General features: G+C 33.2%; 2 protein-coding genes across 4 annotated transcripts in view; one reads left to right on the top strand and one right to left on the bottom strand.

Annotated features, from left to right (window-relative positions):
• LOC127702862 (gamma-aminobutyric acid type B receptor subunit 1-like) overlaps positions 1-4038 on the top strand; it is a 57671-nt gene extending 53633 nt beyond the window's left edge. Inside the window, exons 15-17 of the mRNA XM_052207165.1 lie at positions 1666-1992; positions 3220-3339; positions 3917-4038. Coding sequence (XP_052063125.1) covers positions 1666-1992; positions 3220-3339; positions 3917-3973 — 504 coding nt within the window. The 3' untranslated portion in view covers positions 3974-4038. The remainder of the gene's footprint in view (positions 1-1665; positions 1993-3219; positions 3340-3916) is intronic.
• Positions 4039-11310: 7272 nt separating this feature from the next.
• Positions 11311-26819, bottom strand: LOC127700534 (cell surface glycoprotein 1-like). 3 transcript variants are annotated; one of them, XM_052204072.1, is made up of 2 exons: positions 26633-26819; positions 11311-14180 (listed from the first exon to the last, which is right to left on the bottom strand). In XM_052204072.1, exons 1-2 carry the CDS (start codon positions 26664-26666, stop codon positions 11671-11673), a joined length of 2544 nt encoding a protein of 847 aa, XP_052060032.1. In that variant the 5' UTR covers positions 26667-26819; the 3' UTR covers positions 11311-11670. The 3 variants fall into 3 exon arrangements, with proteins under 3 accessions (XP_052060032.1, XP_052060033.1, XP_052060031.1); XM_052204073.1 differs by lacking the exon at positions 26633-26819 and adding an exon at positions 23553-23716; XM_052204071.1 differs by lacking the exon at positions 26633-26819 and adding an exon at positions 22869-23009.
• Positions 26820-27920: the final 1101 nt, after the last annotated feature.

The following is a 27920-nucleotide window of genomic DNA, read 5'->3' as shown; positions in this document are numbered from 1 at the left end:
GTCACAAGGAGATGGCATTTTCACAAAACAAGCGTAAGACGTATGTGCACTCAGGTTCCTATGTAAAATATATGTATAATTTATGTACACGTCTTTCTTAAAAGTCCTTTTTGACATTAAAACACCAATAAGAGGAAACATTCTATATTCCTATGTAGACGAAACGCACGCCTGGGGTACCAAATTATAATCTTGAAATCTTTCATGAGTCAAGATATGTATGATAAATTTTTGGTGTAGACTGGTTATAGGAAATGAAACAAAATTTTCCTCATTGTTATATAAATTGTTACATGTTTACTACACAGATAACGGTTATGAATCTTTGTGGTTAAAATTTATAAAGAATATTTAAGATGATTGTGGTATGTCAAATATTTGGCAGAACCAAACGGGTTTTTCGTCAATGTGGATTTCGAAATGTGTTGAACAGAAACTAAAGGATCAATTTATACAATTTTGGTATTCAAAACTGCCCAAGTCTCCTAAGGGATTGTGCTATAGATTATTCAAAACTCATTTCTGTTTTGATAAATATATCTCAGAATTATCACCTTACTATATGTACATCCTTTGTAAATTTAGATGTGGTAGTCACCGATTGCCAGTCGAGACCGGGAGATGGTTCAATTTGCCAAGAAGCGAAAGCGTGTGTCCTTTCTGTGACTCGATGGAAATCGGTGACGAATACCACTATATTATGTCATGTAGCTACTTTAATAATGCTAGAAAAAATCTGCTTCCCCCTTTTTGTCATGAAAATGTTAACATTTATAAGTTTGAACAACTATTTTCTTCAAATAATGTAATCATATTAGAAAAACTGTGTAAATCTATTAAGAACGACCAAGATAAGGTCGTTCGTTTTAATGTGTATTAATTTATACATGTATATGTAATTCACACATGCACAATAAATTTGTATATTGTTAATATGTATATGTTCTCTGTAACATTTTGTTTATGAGAATAAAAGTATTCATTCATTCATTCATTCGTTACTGATTTACTGACAAAAAAAAAACAAACACTAAGGTTTTTCTACCCCAGGCAAACATAGCCTTAGTTGCATTTTGCACAGTTTTCAGAATTTTTTTGTTCGTATTTGAGATGGCCTTCAAACTATTTTGATTAAAGCGCCACTGATGAGTATTATGTAGACGAAACGCGTCCCTGGTGAATCAAATTATACGGTCTCTTTGATGACTTTTTACCACTTTTGATTAGGGAGTTTACCTTTCACCAATGTTACAATGTTTGGTGTTTAGTTTTCATTAACTTTACAAAGTGAAGCCAATCATTAATGACATATTTTGTATAATTCAATAAAAAAGCACTCCTAAAATCCGATTGCTCGTTTTATATCTGAAATGTTCAATCTTACTAAAACAGCAAAGGGCAAAAAGTATTTTTTCAACTCGGGCTGCATAAATGAAAATTAAAATGACAACAAAATCTTCAAAATTTGATTTGAGACAATTGTTAAAATCGTTAACCTCTTAATGGGCAGCATTTGTGAGCGATATATAATTATTATGTCGTTGAAATTATTTGAAGAAGATAATCATGTTCAGATTTTGAAACCAAATCTTTACAATAAAGATAAGAAATTAAGACATGTATTTTGGTAACTTAATTCATGTTTTTTTTCTATTTCCAATGTAGAGAACGGGACAAGATGTATTTGTTGAGCCGTATATTCTAACATGTTCATCGAAATCCTATGCATGGATGGGTGTTATAATGGCAGTGAAAGGGCTTCTGTTGTTATTCGGAGCTTTCATTGCCGTTGAAACCAGAAATATCAAAATGAACTTATTGAATGAAGCCAAGGAAATTGCTCTGACCATTTATACGGTGTTAGTATTAGCAGGCATTGGTGTGCCAATTAATTTTGTGGTAGAAAAAAACATTGATTTTAAATACGGAGTGACGTCAACGTTCGTAATACTCGGAACAACAGTGATGTTAGCAGCATGTTTATTTCCAAAGGTATACTTGAATAATGTAGTTTTTGTAATTCTGTTTTAATTCTGTGAATTCACTTGTTGATTTTTAGTTTCAAACACATTATATTATCGGTACCTTTTTTAAAACTTTTTATTTTTTTTTTTTGGTGTTCAAACTTCAGAGCATACATACATTGTTACAAGAAATAAGTGAATAAAATATATGACTTAGCTATTATGCGTCTAAGAATTAAGAAGGATTTACAAGTCTTCGATGTGAAAATACAGTATATGATACTATCTTAAGAATACTTTGGAATTCATTTAACATACAATCATATTCAAAATAAAATGAATAAATTCCATAATTTCCCATATTAGCAGTGTTCTAATTGTGTGATCTTTACATAGTTAATGTAATACCTTGCCTATAGAAGACAATAATTTAAAACTAAGTTACCAGAATTCAAAACACCAAAAATTACATTTATTCAAAGTGTTATTACTCCAAAGAAAAAATACCACCAATTAGAAAATTCTCTCCAAATTTGATTCATTTCCATGCATTCAAAAAACTTATGCTCTATAGTTTCTATCTCGTTACAACTGGCACAATAATTAGTTTCTGAAAAATATTGTTATGAACGACTATTCTATGAAAATTTTGTATTGGAAAGCTTGTAGTTTACTTTCTATATTACATTTAAAAGCCAGTGAATACTTTCTATAGTAAATTTAAAGCCATTGAAAAAATATTTTTCATTTTTTATCACTAATTTCTATACTAAAGCTTTCTTCCCACCTTTGTTGTGAAATAAAAGAAACATGTCCCTGGTCGATAAAAAGCGAATAAACATATTTTTCAAACAATTTACTGATCGGCATTTTTTATTCTCATGCTCAAAAAACAAATCCAAATGAGTTGATGTTAGGTGACATGTGTTTCATATATTATCAAGTCGACATGCCTTTGAAGTTTATCTTATATCTTTATTACAAAACACATCTATAAAGAAATGAAGCTTTATCATCTGCAGATATGTAAACCGTTGTTAAATATTTAAAACAAACCGTTTCCCTATAATTGAACATAAATATAAATGTATATACGTATTTGGATTACTACAGGACACAATGATTAGAAAAAACATATTATAATATTGTTTTGAATAATTCTGATTATTAAGACAAAAATAAGACTTGAAAAATGTTTCATTGAATGAGTTTGAACCCCTATTTCGGCAAATTTATAAGAATTCATTCTTTATAGGTTTACACAGTGCTAAAAATTTCTGTTGCTGATGAAACTATCATGGTTGCTAATATGAGAGCACAAACAGTGAATGCCCCTGTTGATAAGTCCACAGTATTGAAAATTCAAATAACACAGGTATGCATAATAATGTAATTTTTTTTATTGTAATTCAATTCGGTTTCTTGTAAAATTATATTTCATAATTGATTTTCACACTTTAGATATTTATGTAGCTGTAATTTTCTGAGTCAATGGTATATCGTAACGAATTCGACTATTTTCTCCAGTTATTGCGGAAGTTATCTCATCTTCCTATTGTTTTTGATTTAAGACATCCAAAACTATTGGAGTTTCGTTATGTCTTTTTGCCACAAACACAAAAAGGTTTCTCTTTCAATCCATAAATTTATCACTTTAAAAGATCATAAAAAATCTACGAAATAGAAAAAAATGCTATCATCGATAGGTAGAAAAAAGTATGATGTCGTAATATACGGAGATAGACACTAACATTCTAACAATAGTAGAATACAAGAGTTTTAACCTGCCCACAAGTTATAATCCAGTATTTCATATTTTGCACTTTCCATATATATGTAGTGTGAAGCCCCATGCTTATTGGCACAGCCTCTTAAAACAGTAAATAACTTCAGTGCTTTAAACTTTAAGTCGTATTATTTGTAAATAAATTACCCTCTTATTATCTTTTCAGCTTGAAAATAAATTGAAGAAAGTTGAAGATGAACTACATTCATATAAAAGCAATTGAGTAGATGGCTAAGTGACACTGATTTTAGCTAAATATACCAATTCATGAATGGTTTTGTATCACGGGAAGGCACATCACAATATTGTTTTTACGTATTTTTTTCATCCAAGGCACGTAAAGTGAGATTGGAAATTGAATTGTCAAAATGGCCCATTGTATCATGGTATCCAATTTCATATTTGATAAATATCACATTTTTTGTTAATTGTAGAAAAAAATAAACCATGCAATATTTGTATTACCATTTGCAAAGAAAAACCTTTAGACTTTAATAAACTTTTATTTAAAAAATATGTGAGATTTATGAAAAGGGGAAAGCCTGTAACATGTTATAAGGTTCGACAAATTGTATAGACCTACTTATTCTTGACTTGGTGTAGACATGTTCTTAGGGAAATAACGTGAGGAGTCGTATGAAGCCAAACCTCCAACGTGTATGACAGCCTTTCATGGCTCTACAATTATGTATCTTGCGGATCAAAACAAGCACAGTAACAAACTTTCACGAATTTCAAGATGTAATCTTAAACCCAATATGTAATTAACGATACAGATTTGATACAGGAACACAACATTACATGCGTAGGGGGAAGGGGAAAAATCCAATTTCACTTTCTCTGTTGGATAACGAAAATCAAATCACTTAAAATATACATAAAATTATAATAATTCACTGGAAGAACGTACACAACGGTCACTTAGTTTGCAAGTTGGAAATGAGTAAATAAAAACCAAAAAAAGAATAGCCGGAAACATTTGTATAAACGATGCATATGAATTTTCCATATTAGTCACGTGAATAATTTCATTTGGGGAAAAATATTTTGAATGCCTTCACTTTCTTCTTTCTAGCTGTCTAGATAATCGGCAATATGAATATATTATTTGTTTTGTTTAAGCCTATATATTTAAGGGAAAGAAGTTAAGGTAATACTGTGTAATTATATATCATCGTTATAGACATCAATACGCAGTGTCTTGCTTTAAAACCTGAACTTAAATACAATAGTTTATAGCAGTTTCGCCAACAATTCTCATTAGCTGGCTGATTGCTTCACAATTGCATTGTCTAAACTCATCCATTAATATTATATACTTGGTATCAATATTCATAATTACACAAAATCACATGAATATTATGTCATCTCGTCAAGAATACTATAAGGACAAATTCGCTAGATGATTTAATAGTATACTGGTGTATTTGTGTGCTGAGTATACATTTAACGCTCCAAACTTTTGTAATAAATAAGTTTTAATATGTTCTACTGGCCTCTGGCCTTTGTTAGTCTTGTATGTTTTTTACTTTTATTTCATTTATATGTTTTGGAGTTTAGTATGACGTCCATTTCACTGAACTAGTACACATTTTTATTTAGGGGCCAGCTGAGGCCCGCCTCTGGGTGCGGGATTTTCTCACTGCGTTGAAGACCCATTGGTGGCCTTCGGCTGTTTTCTGCTCTTTGGTCGGGTTGTTGTCTTTTTGACATATTCCCCATTTCCATTCTCAATCTTACCTTGTAAAGTTCATATCGATTTGAAGCAAAGTTTCAATTTTCTACAATTATCAGAATATATACGATAATCAGTATAGATATATATTTATATAAACAACAATTCCTTAGATAAAAGTTTCTTTCTGAATAAAGCTACGTTACGTAGAAGTTCTAAAAGAAAAGCTCATTTGCAAGAAAAACAAATGACCTTTGTTTGTAATACTGTCGTTCAAGACAGGGTCGTCACTATGGGGTTGGTAATCAGCCGAAGCAGGCATTTAAGGACCACCGGCTTGTTGATGTCCCATTTGATCTTCTTGGTTTGTACATGTGTCTGATGGAACTCCGACTCATATGAAAATAAGAAAAGGTCGGCCAGAAGATGTGTACAGTAGGTTCCAATATGAATGCCGACAATCTGCTGGAACATTCGACCTCCAAATTCAACAAATAGTATTTTCAATGAGAAACTCCAACATATTGATCACTTGTTTTTCAGTGTAGCATATCTTATTTTCGGGATCATTTTTAGCAAAATATGCAAAATTATATCCCAAAACACTAAATTTGTAGCGTACGATAGGCCTAGCATTTGTATGGAGAAAAGCTTTGTGGATTATTTCTTTTAGACTTTTTTTTCAATTTTTCACGTAGTATGGTGGTTTTGATATAATTTATTTCAGAGAATGCTCGAGATTTGAAATTTTCCAGAAATTCTTTTGAGTTCTTACGAATCAACTTATTGTTAATGCCACTACACGAGTAAGCAGTATCACAGTATTTCTTTAATCCCTCTTTCACTGTGGACAAATTTTGTTTGATATAACGGAAAATTTCTTTGTAGATTATGCAGCTGAGTCAGCAATGTCACGTTAATTGTACGGAGCTTTTTGAAATTTAGGTTTCCAATACAAACAATGTAAGTCCTCAGATGTGTTGCTCGTTGAAAATTTCAATGAGGCCATGAAAGACTTGTGGTTAGCCAAGATTGCATCCTTATCAAAAGTTACATTTTTGTACATGGGATTACCCGCGTGTTCATTAATTCTTTGATAAGACAGTCGTGATAATAGGATTTAGAGACAAAACATTATTGTTTGAAACTTTGACAGCACTTGTTCCTTTTTTTTAATAATATCATTTAAAAGCTTTTAACTGAAGTTAAAGAAAATTGAACACCCGGAAAGCAGTGTACATTACACAACGAAAGATAAAACTTGAACAACATTAACCTCACCAAGAACCGAGCATTCATGAGGAGCGGAAGGTTAAGCAGTTCCTGTTCTACTTGTGACAAACATCGTGTTGTTCATAGCAAGAATCTGGTACAACGTTCCATAAACTATGAAAGGAGGACGGGATTGTAGCTACAAATATATTTGCACATGATCTTGACTCATTTGAACACAAATATTCAACAACCTCTACCAAACTCTTGTGCCGTCGGTATATCTTCAACAGTTGAAATGCATGAAAATTTCAACTTTCCTTTACAAACCCTTAGTTCAACAGCTTCCTTATAAGAAGATAAGACACACAAGGTCTGGAATAGCATTCCAACAGGCAGGTATATATACCCTTTATGCATGCATGCTAATCTGTTGCTTCATACAAATGGAAAGTTGACAATAGAAATTCGTAAATTGGAATTCTCTTTTTTGTTTTTTTATCTAGATCTCAGCATACTCTGATTGACAATTTCTAAATGTAACTCAAATTTGTGAAGAAGAACTAACTGTATAAGTGGTATCCTTTATTTCAAGTTCTATGGCATAAATGCGATTGCAGTTTCACCGAACTTTTGAATTATTCAACGAAAGAAAATAATCTATAAAGGAAAACGTCAAGTTAAAGGATATTATTCCATTGTATGTTAAATTTGATAGCTTAATTAATGTTTGATTGGTTGAGACCATTCCACGTGACACTGAACAAAACTTCATATTCCCCTCTGAGTATCATATTCCACTCTGAACATCGGGACTTGCCTGTGCGACGTTACGCGCGGTTTATGTAAGTAACGTTTTGAACGTTTTAAAATTGCGATAGTAAAGTCACTATTGTGTTCAAAATTATTTCAGACGTAAAATCCATACATAAATAATAGATAATTATCTTTTGATCAGTACTGTTTATCAATGTTTTAAATTATGTCGTGTTTAGTTATGAAAACAAGCGGTTAATAAAAATGTATGTGAATTAATGTTTTATGTTCATTTATTTAGAGTAAACAAAGTAATGGCAGTGGAATAATACATTCATTTCCCTTGACTTAGGGAGATATGAAGATTTGTTCACCCTCGAAAAGTCATATTTCCCTCGGGCGTTAACAATCTTAGTATTCGCCGTATATCTTATATTACAGAAAACAAGTTGCATATTGCATCTCTCTTTTTCCCTCCTTCGATTTTTTTTATGGTAAAAAATAAAGTGAAACAATTGCCTCGATCATTGCCTCGATCATTGCCTCAATGAAAGCTACGCCACTGCTGTTCAATAATATTCATAAGGTACGTTCGCAATCCTGGCACTGTGTTCCAATGTGTTTGTAACTTTTCAACTGAATTTTCTAGCGGATTAGTGGTTGTTTTGGAGTGACGTTTCCGGTATTCTTAATTTCCCTCACAACTTTGAAAATAATTTTTTTTTCATTTTCATTCTATTAAAATTGTTTTCATTCTATATAATAATAATAACACAAGACTCTGGACACCTAGCCGCCGTCTCATGTTTTGTGTGCGTTTCATTATAAATCTAGTTATAGATATTAATTTGGTTTTATTTGATATAATTAAGTTGCCTTTGATTGCTCTGTTAGTGTTTGACGTTTGCATAACTGCATTTTGCAAAAATAGAATGACAAACACAGGAAATACATCACCCTAGTTCAATTTATTTAGTTATATTACTCTTCAACACATATAGCTAAAAAGTTGTTTAACTCATTATTTGTTTGCTTAATAAAGTCAAAGGTTGTAACTACACGGTTCTTGTTCAATCATTGCGCCTGGCATTTTAGGTTGAATAAAATTCGGTAATTATAATTTGGAGCAATATTATTCATGGGTAGACTTTTGTTATATCATGATGATTTTTCACTTATGGTAGATCATTACGTTTGTTGAAGACCGTATGTTGACCTCTATAGATCTTTGTTTTAGTGGCGTTGGATTGCTATCTCATTTGGTGCGCTAATCTCGCATCTCTTTTTATACATATAATGATGATAACATAAGTTTTTCATAACAAAGGCTTTTTTAATTTGAAGTTTTGCATTGAAAATTTTAATCAAATTTATTCTGACCAATGCACAAGATTTTGTCATCCTGGGCTGTTTTATTCTGACCAATGCACAAGATTTTGTCATCCTGGGCTGTTTTATTCTGACCAATGCACAAGATTTTGTCATCATGGACTGTCTTTAGCAAATTACTGTGTGAGGTCTATACTACTGAGGAGTCGTTTGTAGGCGAAACGCGCGTCTAGCGTACACATTTCTTTTATCCTGGTATCTATGATGATTGTATCTACGAAGTACAGCAGCAGACATAAGCGTGTAAGATGGCATCTCATATAAGCGTGTTGGGACATATTGCTTTCCTTACAAAATCAGTTACTGCAAGCATTCCTTGTTACGATATTGCTTATTATTTGCTTGTATTGTGGGTTTTGTTATTTATTAGGTTTTAGAGTTAAGTGCTTTTCTTGCACTGATTTTTAGTTTACGTTCTTTTATGTACCTTTTGTTATTACACTGATCAAGATTAAAAGTAAATAAACTCAATTTCTCAATTTTATCATCATAGATACCAGGATTGAAATCTTATATTTGCGCCAGACGCTCGTTTCGTCTACAAAAGACTCATCAGTGACGCTCGAATAAAAAATATTAAAAAGGCCAAATAAAGGATTGCGATGTAGCATAACCCCCTCACATGCTCTTCTGTCCTGTTCTGATTCAGTTACCTCTTCGGTGGTTGTTTTTGCTCTATCTTTATGTTCTTTGTCATTTTGGACTGTTTACAATCTCTGTTCAACTTTTCATAACCTTTTAGAAGCAAGTGATTTTGACTTTGAAGTAATTAGAAAATACTTCTCCGTAGCAATGTTTTCCCTTTAATTTTTTTTCTATATCAAAATTTTGTACACATTTATGCTCAATATTGTATCTACCTGTACTGTTTATAAAGTTGTAGAATGTTATTCTCATCTAACTTATAAAGAACTTGCCAGGAAGCGAGTTTAAGTTTGCCACATGTCTGTTGTTGATAACTACGAGGTGTTGACCTCTAGACATTTTATATATCCTTGGATAATTGCCCCATTGTTGTAGACCACATATCAATTGTTCGATCATTGTGCCTGGCATTTCGGGGTTGAATAAAATTCGATAAATCCTTTTGAAGTAGGATTATTTAGTGTTGTAGTCTTTTGTTATATCTCCGTGATTTTTCACTAACGGCAGATCATTTAAGATACACAACTTTTCTAGACTCGGGTTCTGTTCTTGCATTGACACTTGTCTCTTGTTGAAGACCGTATGTTGACCTATAAATGTCTTTGCATTTGTATCGTTTGCTTGCTGTCTCTTTTTGTGCATCTTTTTTATACATATAAAGATGATAAAATAACTTTCTCATAGCAAAGGTTTTTAAAAATTTGAAATTTTACTTTGAAATTCTAATCAATTTATTCTGACCATTGTAGATTTTGTAATACATCCGGTACTTTTTATGACATTACTGTGGGAAGTCTATACTACAAAGTACAGCCGCCGACATTAGCGTGTAAAATAGCATTTCATATTAGCATGTTCAGACTTATTATGTTCCTAAAAATGTCAGTGTCTGCAAGCATTTTTTGATACGGTATAGTTTATCATTTTGATTGTGTAGCGGGTTTTGTTGTTCATTAGGTTTCGAGTTAAGTGCTTTTCCTGTACTAATTTGTATTGTGCGTTTTTATATATACCTTTGTTATTACACAGATCAAGATTAAAAGTAGGAAGGTTGAGTTACAAAAAAACAACCAAACAAGCATTCTGAGAGTATTGCATGGCAATACATAGTCCCCTACCGGTTAAGAATTCATTGTACTGGAACAAATTGCTAACTTTATCAATAACTTTGCATGGTGTAAACTATATAACAAATATCAAGTCAATATCTTCAAACATGACGAAAAAAAGTGTGGAAAACTGATTATTTGAGTGAATTTTCTAAGTCCAAGGACCATAACTCGCACAAAATTATCAGACACGGAACATAATTCGAACTTGATCTGTAACTTGTCATGATAAAAGTATATACCTATTATTAAATCAATATATGCAAGCATGACAAAAAAAAGTGCGGAAAACATTATTTGAGTGAATTTTCTAAGTCCAAGGACCATAACTCTGCACAAAATTATCAGACCGGAACATAATTCTATTCCCCATAAAAACAATTAAAAAAACTGGGAAAGTAGAAGATACGAAGAAATAAACGTAATACAATCCACATGAAAGTTAAGCGAAATTAAGCATTTTCAAGATTCTTGCATTCAGTTTATACTGCGTAAACAAGTTTAGCAACATATACTTATAATTTATATATTTAAAAAAAAAAAATACTTTTAACAATAAATAAATTATTGTTAATATGAAAATAAATCATTAGGTCGTTTTGTACTCGACAAAAATATTTATGAGAAATTAATTTCCTACACTTTGGAAATTTTGAATTTAAATATATGTTGCACATTATTACTCAGAATAAATGTGGTGTTTGCCTCCATTTCTCCTTTATCAGCTATATTGTGTGAAACCGATATAGTTAACCATCAACGGAAACGCTGTGGTAACTGTTGAGCAGAATTTATTTTATCATAATAAATAATACAATTTACATGTTAAATATATAATACATCATATAATCTGATTAATACCAACGCATTCGTTAATTTGAAACTTTTGCTCTTAATGTACAGATATAATTTGGAAAAATCATAATTTATGTAAAATTAAATCGGTTCATTAAAGCAAAACTTCTGAAAAAGCAACGAAAATCATATATTTTATCTAAAATGCTCTTTTTTTCTCAGTGCACATTTACTTCCAAGCAACTACAGTCATTCAACTTATTAATTCTTGGCCCCTAATCAGTAAAAAAATCAAAATCAAATATTGTCTATCACAGAAGACGGTATTCATTTGATTGTCTATGATTCTGGCTTCTTGTTTGATTCAGTACTTTGCTCGTCTTCAGTCGTCGTGGCGGGTTCGGCTTGCTCAGAACCAGATGCATTACCGGCTTCCGGTTTATTTTGTGATTCAGTATTCGGTGCACCTTCTGATGCAGCTGCATCTGGTGATAGTTCCTTGGGTTGTTCGGTGTTTTGTGTTGACTTTTCCTCTGGAGAGGATTCTGCTGATGGAGCAGTTTGTCCGGTTGTGAGTACATCATTTTCTGTTTTTCCTGAAGGGGGTTCAGTTTCAGTTGTGGATGGTTTCTCTGCATCTGGCGCACTATCTTCAGGTTCTGATTCTTTCGGAGCCGGTTGTTTAGATTCAGTTTCTGTTATAACATTTTCTTTTGATGCAGGTTCTGCCTGATTAATTTTTTCAGTTTGTTCTGAAGGGGGTTCAGTTTCAGGTGTGGATGGTTTCTCTGCATCTGGCGTACTATCTTCAGGTTCTGATTCTTTCGGAGCCGGTTGTTTAGATTCAGTTTCTGTTATAACATTTTCTTTTGATGCAGGTTCTGCCTGAGTAATTTTTTCCGTTTGTCCTGATGATTCGGAATCTGTATTTGCTGTTTGTCCTGATTCAGCTTCTGTTAATTCAGTTTGCTCAGGACTAGTGTATACTTTAGCATTTTGTTCTGATTCAGGCTCAGCTGAAGCTGTTTGTTCCGATATAGTGGCAGCTGTAGGCTCTTCTGTTTTCTGTTCTGCAACAACTGGTTCAGGATTTGTTTCTACCTTAGTTGACGATAAATTGTCTGCTGTAGTAGCCTGTTCTGCTACTGGATCGTTTAAACTCTCTACTTTCTGTTCTGTGGCAGTCTGATCAGCCTCTGGCTCTTCTTGTTTCGATTCAACTTGTTCGGACTCGGGTTGTGTTTCTTGTTCGGATTGGGTTTCTGGTTCTTCAGCTGCATTCTTCAGTTCAGAAGTTTGTGTTTCCGATATTTCGGATTCGGCTACTGTTTCAGGTTCTTCTGAAGCTGCTGTAGGCGGTTGCTCTTCTGATGGTTCAGATGTTTGTGATTGTTCTATTTTTTCAACCTGTTCTGTGCTTTGCTCAGTAGTTCCATCTTTCTGTTCGGTTATTATATGCTCCGGTTCAGTTGTTTTTGTTTCTGTCTGATCACTTTGTCCAGTTTCTGTGCTCGACTCTTCGGTTTTTTCAACAGCTGCCGCACTTGCTGGTGTATTCTCTGATTTTTCAGATTGTTCGGCTTCAGTCGCTCCCGAAATATTTTCTGGAGCAGTCTGTGACTGCATTGCTTCTGCTGGTGCCGATTCAGCCTCTGCTGTTTGATCAACTACAGGTTGTTCTGGTTCAGATGCAGCTGTTACACTCTGAACGATTGGTTCTTGTGCAGCGTCCTTTGATTCTGAAGTTTGCTCATTTTCGGTCTGCGGCTGGTCAGATTTTGTTTCATCTGTTGTTGTTTCCGGAGGCTGTTCTGTAACAGGTTCTGTTTTATCAGACTCTGGTTCTGCTGATGTGATTTCTTGCGTTTGTCCTATCGCCTCTTTCTCAGCTCCTGTCCTTTTTTCTTCTGCTTTTGGTGGTTCCGATGATGGTTGTTCAATCTGTGGTTCAGCTGATGTCGTGTCGTTAGGTTGTTCTGTGATTGGTGTTGTTTGTTCCTCAGCATTGTCAGGTTCAGCTTTCTTATCTTCCAAAGGCTCTAATACCTTTTGTTCATCTTCTTTCATCTCAGATCCCTGTTCGGTATCTTGCTCTGTTTGTGCGATTTGAACCGATTCCGGTTTATCGGTCTGATCAGTTGTAGCAGCTTCAACAGAAACTTGTTCTGCAGACTGTTCAGTAGTGCCAGATTCTGCTTGAGGCGCTTCTTGTGTTTGCTCTGCAGACTGTTCAGTAGCGTCAGATTCTGCTTGAAACGCTTCTTGTTTTTGCTCTGCAGACTGTGCAGTAGTACCAGATTCTGCTTGAGGCGCTTCTTGTGTTTCTACTTCAGTATCTGCTACTTCTGATTTTATGTCTTGTACAGCTTCTTCCTTCGTATCATCTTCTTTCACATGAGATTCGTCAGCAGTCAGTTCTATTTTAGGCACTTCCTCTGGTGTGCTTTCCTTCGCCGTCTTCTGTTCTGTAGACTCTGTTTCAACATCGGGAGTATCTGACCGTTGGGCTGCGTCTATTGACTTTGATACGGCTTCGGTTACAGCTGCTGGTGTATCGCGTCCAGAATCACCTTCCAAAGTTGGAATGACGGATGGTGTATTCAATACTTCTACGTCTGCCATGTCTGACTTTTCAATGGCGTCTGCCGATTTTCCACCTTCTGTTTCTACTAACTCTTTTTCTGCAACTGGAATGCTTGGCTCACTCTGGTGTTTTTTATCCAGTGCAGGTTGTTCTGTTGATTTTTTGGTTTCAGCGGCGGTGACAGCAGCTTGTTCTGTGGATTCTTTGGTTTCAGCGGCGGTGGAGGCAGCTTGTTCTTCCTGTTCCTGAGCTGCTTTCTTGGCACCTGAAAATAACAAAATAAAAAAAAAAACGCTTAAGTACTTTCGCTAATATAATCTTCTATCAACACCCTTGTTTGCTGCATCACATTTCAAGTTATATAATGCATGTTTTATACCTTCTTTTAAAAACTTCAGTTATCCCGGTCTCGTACTATTTTCTACCAAAACAAAATTAGTGTCAAAAACAGAAGTCTATGAAACAGATGTGGAAATAAACCTGACAGTAAGTCACCATTATCTCTTTACTAACAAAAGACATAATAGTATAGCATACGAGTTGAGACTGTATAATTTGTTTGGCAAGGTTAGATCGAGTGAAGATTTTCTATGTTCTTTTTTTAAACTATGATTTTGAAATATGATTATGTGAAGGTGTACATCTTATTGTGTCTGAAATACTATGCCCATGCTTCTACAAAATCATTTTTTTACAAAACTGTCAGAATATCAAGGTATCTCTGTTACTGGGAATTTTGTGAAGTTGCGTACTTTTAGTCTTTTCGGCCATCATAATAGATATTGTTCAAATGTTTATGAAAAGCCATTTCATACATGTGTTCTACATTAAAATTAACTTGAAATTTCTAAGAAACGCAGCTACCCGAGTTTATCCGATGGTAACTACTCAGTGCTAGCGAGCTAGCAATCCCGGAGGGTACTATCTGCCTAGTATAGACAATGTTTCAGAACTAACAAGATTTAAATTATATAAATTGCCTGTAAACAAATTTATAAACTGTGTACGTGTACTAAAAAATTAATTGCCACTCCCTCGGGCAAAGTTATATTTAGACGGGTATTCTTTAACACGTTAAGGACCTTTCATGCTCTCAAATATTTTATTATAAGTTCTGGTTTTCCAAGTTATTTTTCAGAAGAAGCACGTATAGTGTGGACGAACATTATATAGGTTTTGCCAGGCTATCTATCTCGAGTGTACATATTGAGTTATTCCAGAAGCTCGTGTCGTACCCACGGAACTCTGCATTATACTATTATTTACTACCAACAAGTCGTTATCCTGCTGTTGGACTTTCAGTCTATGCTGGTACTATGAGGCAGTAGCCACTAGCCAGTGTTTCGTTACTGATATAACTTAGTAGATATATTCTGTAAACTACCAGTTTATAAACACTTAGACTGAGGTTGCAACTTCCTCGTGTTATATTACCAAAGACGGTTTTGCTTAAAACCCTAGAGGGAGTGTTCTGAACTTAATTACAAAAAAACAACAAGAAGAAACGACGATTTAGATAGCCACAGAAACAAGGAAGCCTGAAAACCACGAGTTAACATTTTTATCCAACCAAATTGTCTTTGTTATTTACTATTGATAAAGTCATTACTGTCTCTTATCGTAAAACATTTGGTAACTGGTTAATAAAGAACATAAAACAGTTACTGTCATTTTTCTGGTGATTAAGGTAAAAGAGTGATTAGTTTGTTTACCCTGATAACTTTACTGATTAAAAGTTATTTTGATACCCCACTTTTATATTTTTTAAAATTTATCTGTATAACTTTAATTCCCAAAATACGTGCAAAGTATATTGGCAAACTTAAATTCATTGGTTTATCGAGAAAATGTATTAAAAGCTCGTTACAGTTTTCAAAATTAAACTTTGAATCTCTGCTGCACATCTTTGATTTTAACTTTTAAAATGAAATAATAATAATATAGTATGACAACCCTTTTTTTATAACTATTTCTATCGGCGAAAACGCTTTCTTTTAACTTTATGATCAATATTGTCCACGCGAAGAATACTGCTATTGAAAAGAGTTCCATTTTGAAGGGAGATGGTTATTTTCATCAGTTTTCCTAAAGAAAGCACTTTTTTATTGACAGCTTATTTTGTCCAAGATGAAGCGAGAACTCTCAAGAAAACCAAGGTCAAAAGCATGTCACCATCACGAATTCGGAAACAAAGTCAATTTGACTTGAATGTTTGCTTTCAAGGCATTAATCATGCATGCTACAAGTTTCATATATTAATCTATGTATTGTTGTGTACTTGAAATGTGTTAGTCTCGTAATTAAATAACTTTGTTTTATTTGATGTTTATAGATTTTAAAGTTCAATGTTTAACTTTTGTCAATACAAAGGGTTTAGGTAAACATCATATGGTAAATCAATCAATCCGTATTACATAATATACAGGTTTATTGCAGGTTTATAAAACTTTTCTTATGAAGGTAATAAATTATCTGTCTAAATATCGTATTTTTAGATACAGAGATATTTTGACGCATACACACTATTAAAGAAACATACATTATAATCAGTGGATCATCCACAGATGAATCATATCAAGGTGCAAAAACATTAGCAATTTTCTGCTACATATGTTCTCTTATCATTGTAGCATCTCGTTTCAATGATACTAGGATGTTCTTACAGGATGATGAAACAATCCAGCACATATTATATTGTTCTACGGATCGAACAATAAAAGGTTTTGAAAAATATGTATGGACTTAATAGTTGAAAGTGAGGTTAGCAATCACTGGGTAAAACATAATGCAAAAAAACACACAAAAAAACACAAAAAAAAACTCATCAAAGATACCAGGCTTTTAATTTTGTACGCCAGACGTACGTTTCGTCTAAAAAAAAACACCCCAGGAACGCTCAAATAGTAAAAGTGACAAGGCATAATAAAGTACGAAGTTGAAGAGCATCGAGGACACTAAATGCCAAAATTTTTCTTTTTCTAAATACTGCTTACGTAATTAAAATAGATGAACATTCTTATCTCCGTTTTTTTTTGTGGTGATAAGCCTCTTGTCGCAGTTGGTGAAACTTTCATTAACCTTGATGTTATTAGTTTGCAATTAATGACAACAACAACAAAACAAGAACAAAACAAAAAAAACAATAAGACATCTTTAACAAACTTGTCAACAATCTTACGTAACATTTAATGCTACAGTAAGAGTTGGAAAAGTACAAGACAATACCTGGACGACTGACACAGTGTGAGATATCACGTAAAAACCTGGCAACCAACATGTCAGTCACTTCCATAACCAGACAGTACTTTCAATGAACAGACGGATTTATTCATTAACTAGCAAATATTGCGTAACACAAATAAATCAATACAACCATTAATCTCTCATACCCTGATTTTAGGTGCATATTAGATCATTACAATCTTTATACAAAATCGTTAACTGTTCCAGTATTAGTTAACGTCCGTTAAGAGAAAGTAGTTCATTATTTTATACTTTGCAATACGTATTATATGTACTGGTTTGTGTTATAGTCATTTTTTACTTACAAAGATGACCGTCGCTGACGTTGTGAGGACATATCACCCCTCCAAAATCAAGCCAAACAACACCCCCCCTTTTCCCCCTCAATAAAAATAAATAATAAAACCACACATGCATCTATACAAAGATAAAATGCTCCGCAGGGCGCAGCTTGATACGACCACAGAGATCGAACCCCGAACAGTTGGGGCAAGTATGGACACAACATTCAAGCTTGATACAGCTTTGCATTTGGATTGTGATTAAATATTTGACACAGCATAGGTTTCTGACACAGAATGAATGTGGTCTAAGAACTTAAAAATTTTAAATTGGACATTCACCTATCATGGTCCAATATCCAAAATCTAAATACATGGTTAGATTCAGCATATCAAAGAACCCCAAGAATTCAATTTTTGATGAAATCAAACAAAGTTTAATTTTGGACCCTTTTGACCTCAATGTGGACAAAGTTGATAACGGGGCCCAAAAATCAAAAATCTAAATACATGGTTAGATTCAGCATATCAAAGAACCCCATATATTCAATTTTTTTGAAATCAAACAAAGTTTAATTTTGGACCCCGATTTGGACCAACTTGAAAACTGGGCCCATAATCAAAAATCTAAATACATGTTTAGGTTCAGCATATCAAAGAACCCTAAGAATTCAATTTTTGTTAAAATCAAACTAAGTTTAATTTTTGACCCTTTGGACCTTAATGTAGACCAATTTGAAAACGGAAACAAAATTTAAGAATCTAAATACACGGTTAGATTCGGCATATCAAAGAACCCTAATAATTCAATTTTTTATGAAATCAAACAAAGTTTAATTTTGGACCCTTTGGACCTCAATGTGGACCAATTTAAAAACGGGGCCCAAAATCCAAAAACTAAATACACGGTTAGATTCAGCATATTAAAGAACCCCAAGAATTCAAGAATAAAACCCCATTGAAATTGGTCAAGAAATAAGCAATTTATACGAAGTATCTTCTTTTGCACAATACTGTGCAATTAAATATTTCTTGCTATTGCGCAATACTGTACAATTGACAATTTCTTGCTATTGCGCAATATTGTGCTATTGGATATTTCTTGCTATTGCGCAATACTGTGCAATTGAAGATTTCTTGCTATTGCGCAATACTGTGCAATTGAAGATTTCTTGCTATTGTGCAATACTGTGCAATTGAAAATTTCTTGCTATTGCACAATACTTATTATATAATAATTTACACATCCTGTTTGGTGTGTATCTCCTACCATATCATTATTATTTGCTTTTAAATATAAATCAGAAATAACCAACTTAAAATGGAAAATTTTAAAAGAAAAAAAAAAGGAAAAAAAAAAAAATCCCCCCCCCAATTTTTTGAACCCCCTTATGATTCATCACCCCAAACTCAATCCCAGCCTTCCCTTTGTCGTATGGTACCTTGCAGTACAATTTCAGAGAGATCCATACACTTGAACACAAGTTATTGTCTGGAAACTAGAAAAATGTGTTTTTTGGCCCCTTTTTGGTCCCAAATTCCTAAACGTTTAGGGCAATTACCCCAAACTCAAACCCAGTTTTCCCTTTGTGATATGGAACCTTGTAGTACAATTTCAGAAAGATCCATACACTTACACACAAGTTATTGTCCTGAAACTAGAAAAATGCTTGTTTTTTGCCCCTTTTTGGCCCCTAATTCCTAAAATATTGAGGCAATTACCCCAATCATCAATCCCAGCCTTCCCTTTGTGGTATGGTACCTTGCAGTACAATTTCAGAGAGATCCATACACTTGAACACAAGTTATTGTCTGGAAACTAGAAAAATGTGTTTTTTGGCCCCTTTTTGGTCCCCAATTCCTAAACGTTTCGGCAATTACCCCCAAACTCAATTCCTGCTTTCCCTTTGTGATATGGAACCTTGTAGTACAATTTCAGAAAGATCCATACACTTACACACAAGTTATTGTCATGAAACTAGAAAAATGCTTATTTTTGGCCCCTAATTCCTTTACTGTTGGTACCATAACCCCCAAAATCAATCCCAACCTTCCTTTTGTGGTATTGAACCTTGTGGTAAAATTTCATAGAGATCCATTCACTTAAACTAAAGTTAGAGTGCGAAAACCAATGTGTCTTCGGACGACGCCGGACGACGCCAGACGACGACGACAACGACGACGACGACGACGACGCCAACGTCAACGTCATACCAATATACGACCACAAAAAATTTTTTGCGGTCGTATAAAAAGTAGGAAAATTATCACCTTCTCCTTTAGCAATGCATACGTGCTTTCGCTGTCATTTTTAGGGGAGAGGGAATGAAATGCCAGATTATTCTCTCGATGAAATTTAGCGCATATTTTTGTTGTTCGATAAAGAAATGAGCATACTTAATCACTGATGTTTATTTCCGTTTGTTTTCAAGTAGCGAGTATATTATGTAGATATTTCAGAGATGCTATCTTCTTATTTATCATTCTATTATATTGACTGCAAATATAAAAACTTCATAGATTAGGAATCTTATGAAATATGCATCGACTTTGTGTTTTAGTTTAACAAAACTCGTGTGAATGAAAATAAGACATGTTAAAAAAACAAGGATGATACTTCAACTAGCTTAATTCTCGGTTAAAAGCCCAATAGAGCGTATGTTATGTCCTTGTTTTGTAATCCATGCCAACTCTTAATAAAGCGTATTTATTATTTTAATTTATTATCAGTACGCGGAAGAAGTCAATTATATAAGGAAAAGTAAATGAAAACTACTTAATCTCAGCCACATGGCTACAAAAAAAAGTTTTTTTGGAATTATCCAAACGATCTGTAATAGGATATTCGTTGTTTTACAATAGTTAAACTATTTGACAATTGTTTATGGTATTTGTTGAGGAAGTTTTTTGTATGCATTTATTAATAAAAAATATATAGTTATTGTATAAACCAAGGAAATGTATTCCTTTTAAATTTTAAATTTATATTCAACAATAGAATAATCTCATTCGGTCTCCGTTATATAATTTAAAAGCAAGTACATTCAACGAAAAAGAATTTGTGCAAATTGTGAGGTGTTACTTAAAAAAAAAGGACAATGTATACTGGTCCATGTAAACACAATATTTCAAAAATGAAATAAAATCAGAACAGTTGTTTTGATTTTGTCTATTGCCGCTAGCAATTATAATTTTTTTGCTGTAAATTTTGGCAAAACTACATGTCATTTTCCTGTGTTTGTTTCATCGGACAATAACTTAAACTGTCGATCTAAATACAATTTGAAAATTTTTAAATACACCGACATCAAGCAATTCTATGAAGTTTTGTCAAATTTCAACATATGACTATATGAGATAAAAGTTGGAAAACTTCCTCGCATGTAAACATTATTGTAAAACAATATTTTGCTATAAGAAACCAAAAGTAAGAGTACACAAGCTTATATCGACTGCTTTGCTGATTACGATTGAATTCTAGTTGAAAGTTGTTTCAGCTAAAGGTTTTACTACAAGTATCACATAAACTTAACATTATCATTGATCCATGTAAATGAAATGAAGGTCATATAAACCCATGAACACCTTACAAGATTTCATACACCACATATAGTTAACCTATTGCTTTCATGGTCTGTGACAAGAACATAACAAAACGTTGACTAATCAACAATGAAAATGTGGTCAACGTCAGATGAACCCTGCAAGAGTGACATATACACCTTAAACTCGTTCCATACACCAAATATAGTTGACCTATTGCTTATAGTAGCTGAGAAACAGACCGAGCCACAAATAAATTTACATTTACCAATGAACCATGAAAATGAAATAATGGTTAGATGAAAATGTACACTTTACAGTAATTCCATACACCAAATAAAGTTGACCTATTGCTAACTAAGATACAGACATGACCACGAAATTTTAAGCTTGACCACTGATCCAAGAAATGAGTTCAAGGTCAAGTTAAACCTGTCGGACAGAACTGTACATCCCATATACCAAATATAGTTATCCTATTTTTCATTATAAGTGAGAAATTCACGTGACAAAAAAAAACTTTCAAAACAAGTGAGAAATTCACGTGACAAACAAAAGATATCATGACAACTGATATATGACAGCAGGAAACTTTGTAACATTAGGCATATATATACAATTTATGAAGTATCCATATATATCGGTCTTCTTCCTTCTGAAATATAAATACAAATGGTTAAAACGGCGGATTAGTATCCCTATATGTCTCCCATACTGCGACTTTTCACATCGAAAGGCATTAAGAAAAACACTCAAAAATGTATACCGAAATACATGTATGTGTTGCAGGACTACATATACGTGTTTTGAAGCTATTTTGTGAAGTTCCAATTTGAATAAGAAAATATCATGCCTTAAAGTAATAACAAGGCCAATGCTACTGGAACTGAAAAATGCGTTTGTATATTTGCAAATTGTCTGAGGCGTTTCTTATTAATTTCGTTCTATTCTTACAAACATGTTTGAAGATTTTCGATTTTACATATATGCTTTTATAACAGACAGAAAAACTTTTCGACAGATGACTGATACAAGCAATCTCTATAAAGAATAGCAATTTACAGATAAATAAAATAAGCTGTGAACTTTTGCTCATCAATGGAATCCCAGTTACAAGTATGCGGTAAACAGGAAGTTTGACGACCGATGGATGCATCTCAAGGTATAACATGCTCACACGAAGGTGGCTTCAAAATAAAAAAAAAACTTTCATTTGTAGTTCCTGAGAAAAATGCGGCGAAAATTTCATACACGACCAAGATGTGAAAGAATACATTAGTATTCGGTGAACAGGAAGTAGCATCGTATCACACAGTATTTAAAATGTAGCATGTTCACAAGAAGCTTGATATCAGATTTCAGGAAGCTCTGATGTGTAATTCCTAAGAAAAACGAGAGCACAATTCTAATAGCACGGCCAATTATATATGAAACAAATGTCTTATTTCAACTGAATTCTATCCATGTACTAATGTCATTCATTCATATACAAATCTAATATTTAGGTGATCGTAAAATAATGTAAGTACTGTACAAATAAACCCCCTCTACCCCCCCCCCCCCCCCTAAAAAAAAAAAGAAAAAAGAAAAGGGATAGATTAAAAATAAATACAAATGTGTCGCCATTTTAATATAAAACATATATTATATTAATGACATTTCATTTGAGGTAGTAATCGGAGGTAATTTCGTTACAAAACGTAAATGCATGCAAAAGTAGAATATCATATTTCTGATGTCCTCAATTCTGACAAAATGAAAAAAACAAATTAGAAGTGAAAATCGCACAACCAATTATAGAAAAATACTTATATATCTTATACTTATCAAGAACATCTCTGAGTTCGGACCAGGTTGATCAAGTGTTAAAACGCCTATTTATTTACCTGTTATTTGACGAAAGTGGACAAAATCCAAGATCCAGCCATACACCAAACGAAACTGTGAAACAATGAATGTAAAAATCACTTGGACAACCATTACATACAAACTTGTATTGAGACAGGTATCCACTGAGGTAACACTCAGATTAAAGTATTTCTGCAGGACTCAAGGTCACTTGACAATGTATAGCTCAGTCTGGATAAGCAAATTACGTCAACCTCTTACATTTTAAAACACTTTAATATGCAAACATATGCCATGAATATAACCAGTATTATTGATGAACAAATTGTTCTCATTAAAATTAATTTTGAAAATTAAATTGTCGACTATTTCAATCCATAAACTGATTAGACATATATTTTAATTTCCGTTGCATTTTAACAACAATCAAGAAAAGTTACAGCAATAAACTCTCCCCCCCCCCCCCCCCCCCCAAAAAAAAAAAGCAATAAACTCTCTCCCTCCCTCCAAAAACAAATATTGCCCACTGACAATGTTTAATAAATATGTACTACTTTACTATTGTACAGCTGTATACAAAAACTATGCTTGCGCGAAAAACTGGTCAGTTTTAACATCAATTACACAATACTAGAGAATATAAACAGATATATAGTAATAAAACTATTGTTTAAAAAGAAAGAAATTAGCCAAAGTTTTTTTAAAAGTTTCATATATCTTACCTCAGATAAAATTGTGTTATGAGAATCTACTGAAAAATCGACTTTCTTTGTTGGCTAAATCTAATAACATTCCCAGTCGCCAGACTCTTCCGCTTATATATATGCATATGATTTCAGACTAGTCGATTACCGCTGACCTAGTCTCGTGCAGACTACTACAGTTTTTTCCAGTACTTAGCTTAATAAAAAAACCTGATACTATGTTATCAGTATCTTTGAAAAAAAATCTCGAGGTTTTATCTTTTTGAGGAGAAGGAGATCTCAGATAAACGTAACTGAAGAAGCTGGATAATAAAACCCCGGGAAAAATTATCTCCCTTTGACAATCTGACCGACTTATTTTATGAATGGAAACGAACGACAATGAAATTACCTTTACCTTACCTGTCAAAATAGTCTATTTTATTATTCAACAGAAAACATATATATCAATGTCGGTGACCAGGATATGTGTATTTTACTATTGACCTTTTATGATATTTGTATAGATAAATCGTTGGTGCTAAACTATATCAAATTTGACATGTAAATTGAAATTGCAATAATCGGCCCGCTTAACGCTTGGGTATTAATCTAGTTACAATGTACTTTACTATGTGTTTGTCGTCCGTGTAACTTGCTTAAACGAGTTTTCAAAAGAAAAAAACACTTAGGCAATTGATACCAAACATGACCAGTCGTCTTAGTGGATGGGGTCGATCATTTCTTTTTTCTTTAAATTTTTTAGAGCCATATTTCTATATTTTTTATTTATTTTGCCGGAGCACCTAAGACCACCCCAGTTTTTGGTGGGGTTCGTGTTGCTCAGTCTTTGATTTTTTATGTTGTGTTTTGTGTACGGTTGTTTGTCTGTTTGTCTTTTTCTTTTCTAGCCATGACGTTGTCAGTTTATTTCCGACTTATGAGTTTGAATTCCATTTGGTATCGTTCGCCTCCCTTTCAGTAACAACAACACAAAATAGTTGAAACCCCAATAGCTTATAAAACTGGGGTGGAAAGCATTTGTAATCCCATTTAAACATGTTTAAAATGGCAGATGACCTCAGATGCCATCAAACATAGTCATTGTTTTACTTATGGCAGAAAATTGGTCAAAAACAAATAAGTTATAATATATCAACAGTAACAAGGGGTGATATAGCAGATGACCTGTATTCGCCGTCTGCATATATTTTTTATGCAGTTTGTGATTGTAATTTCTTCAAAACTGTGTACATTAATAACTACACTTCAATGAAATATCAGGTTAGATTATTCCCTCTCACTTCCTACCAGCCTTGGGACAACAAAAAAATCAGTAAAATGATAGTTGTCTGCTACATTTCCACTCTTTCTAGAAGACAATCTGGCTGATTTGTATATGCAGTTTTGTATTAAGTACTTACTAACACTTGATGAGTTTTTTTTTTTATATACAATGTAATTGTCCATTTTTGACCTATAGTTGCAATTTAGGCTGGGTACGTGAAACCCATTTACGATTTTTATCACAATAGGACCCAAAGAGGGATATTTGAGGCTTAACATACCTGCAAATAGTTTACGAAATATGAATTTTACGTAACGTGCTCAATTTCGGCGATATTATTGAGAATGACCAGACACGTTTCAGCATGAGCATACAGATTTTATTGGGTTGAAATGGATGCAAATGACATATAAATTCCATGCTACATATTTGTCTTTCGGTTGTCTTTATAGGCGAATACCGCCTAGATATGCTTGGTTCGGAATTCTCTACATTTTATCAAACGGGGATTCCGAACGATATTTTACTCTATGTTGGGTTCTCATGGGAAGCCTTGGGAGGTTTGCCCAGATATGTCTATCTATTATTTGCCTTTTTTATGGATAGCGTTTCAAGAAGGGAACAGTAATTAGTTTAAGCTCTAAAAGTTGAAAATAACATGTAAAAATTGAAATTACATGTTTGGTTTTCGACAGTATTATTGGCAAAATGACCACAAAAAAACTTGAAATGGGAATCCTAGTTCATTGAAATGTTTTTTTTCTGGATGAAGATGCAAAACAAATTTGGTATTCGTTTATTGTTCTTTTACACCTTACCATTGTAGTTCAAACCTCCAAACTTAAATTGACTTTTGGTTAATTAAATTACGGTATAAAGAAATTGACTTTTGGTTAATTAAATTCATTGTATCAAGGATGTTAGTAACCGAAATACTTTGCTTGACTCAATCAATTTTATTACCTTTTTTTAATAGTACAATATAAATCGGTGAAGAACGACCCTTAAAAACTATATACCGTATTACCAATCGGAATTCGCATACTTGGTTCAAGTACATCATCATTACACGTGTTTTTATAACAACATTAGTGTATGATGACTAAGTTCTAATGTGTTGAAGAAATTACAGACAGATAACAGACACAGAAAGAAAGAATTCAAAGAATTCAAAATGAGGCAACACGTGAAAGAAAGTGTTAGGATGGAATCAGGGATAGTATCAAAAAACATGACAGCAAATCTGACCAGCAGAAAAATTAAAAAAAACTCCGATTTCATGAGGCTGTCTGTGTTGTCTATATAATATATTGTATATTGAATCATCTTATTTCATATAGACATAACATAATGTATAACAGATGGTAACGATTGTCTCCTCAGACATTAGTCATACAAACGTGCACTTAACAAAAAGGTCCCGAAAATCTTTGTGTGCACAACTCATATCTCACGTTAACCTGTGATCAATCTAAATTCAGTACATATGTTAAGATAACATTTTAATCAAGTCAGTAAATAAAAAACTAATCAAATAAACCTAATCCCCGTCTGACATTTAAGAAAACCAAGCCAGGCTAATTTCATTCATAAAAAAATACTAATATCTTATAGATCGACATGTAAGATCCTTTTAGAAAAAGTACATGTCGACAGAATGATAAACGACTATGAGTACCCAATAATGAGGACCTCGAGTGGTCGCTCCTTGATGTTATTCTTAATGGTCATTGAAAGTATTGCCTATTTTTTTAATATAATATTGACGTAAAACGGGTACAGTCTCAGTTATTGTTACGACCATATACATGTGTGTCAATTAACTACTCACCTCCTGAACGAAACTTTGAAAATATTCCTCCCATTTTAAGTTAAATTATCCTCTTTTTATAAAGTTGGTTACGATATCATACACTGTATCTAATATTAACTTCTTAGACAATATCTTAACAATCAATGATCTATCAGTAAAACTTTCCCCTTCGCACGTTCATCGAGTGACTTGCTGTGGTATCTGGCACACGTGTAACAAATTTATCCCACATGCATGAAATGACAGACACTCCAATAATAAGAGTCAAAGTATGATGAACCAAAGGGAAAACAAAAAGCTGGAAGATACGTTAATCAGACTGTGTGTGTATACATGTGCAGATTTTTATTTTTATCAAGTGCATCCGCATATCGATGTAATCGGAAAAGGAACATTATATCTACTACATTCAAACTTAAATGTATATCTTAGGTAACTAATAAGTCAAATAAATAGCATGTAAAGGTTGAGGGAATGTAACAAAAATTTCTTCTAATATAAGCAATACTTTTCCAAATAAATGTCATTTTTTTCTACATTTTTACTATCTCCCATGCATATCTCCGGAACGGCAAAACGGAACAAAACAGAATATATATAAAACATGCATTCAGTGTATCGACGTAAATTGTATGTGTACAGAAAATGATTATGTAATTCCATTATACTATGGTTCAAAGAGAATTTGTGATAGTTGTGAAGTGAATCATTTTACTATCCGAGGAAAGCGCGTTCCAAATGCATCTGTGAGATGTAAGCAACCATACAACCAGCATTCAACCAATCCAAACTTAATCGACTTCTCACAAATGAACAATTCATAAAATTTCTGGGTAAAATTTTTGTATAACTCTGGCTAAAATCTATTTTGAAATTGAACTTGACTGAAATGAAAGAAGATGTAGGGGCAAATGACCAAAAAATGAAACAACTAAACAAAAAAAGTTCACCAAAAAATGCATTTCGAACATTTAATAAACAGGTCGATCACAATACGGTATTAAAAAAGAAGGAAGTGTACCTGTATTCATTAAACGTCTCATAATTCCAGGAATAAACCAGAAAAATAGAGGTTAACTAATCGGAATCGCATGAACTATAAGCAAAATATGTGGGACCAGATAGATCGACAGAGTAAGCATGTTATAAATGCACCAACAGACAATAAGCTTCAAAGCCAGGAACAGGACAAATTGAGCGTAAATAATGGTGAACAGGTTGACATAGTACATAAGTGGGCTTTATGCCAGAGTTTAAATGTCAACAATGGGTTTTGAAACTGATACATTGTTGCGATCAACTTATA

This window comes from Mytilus californianus, unplaced genomic scaffold, assembly GCF_021869535.1.
Source record: "Mytilus californianus isolate M0D057914Y unplaced genomic scaffold, xbMytCali1.0.p SCAF_5, whole genome shotgun sequence".
NCBI lineage: Eukaryota > Metazoa > Mollusca > Bivalvia > Mytilida > Mytilidae > Mytilus > Mytilus californianus.
The sequence above is the reverse complement of the archived record's forward strand: the minus strand, read 5'-3'. Positions and strand labels throughout refer to the sequence as shown.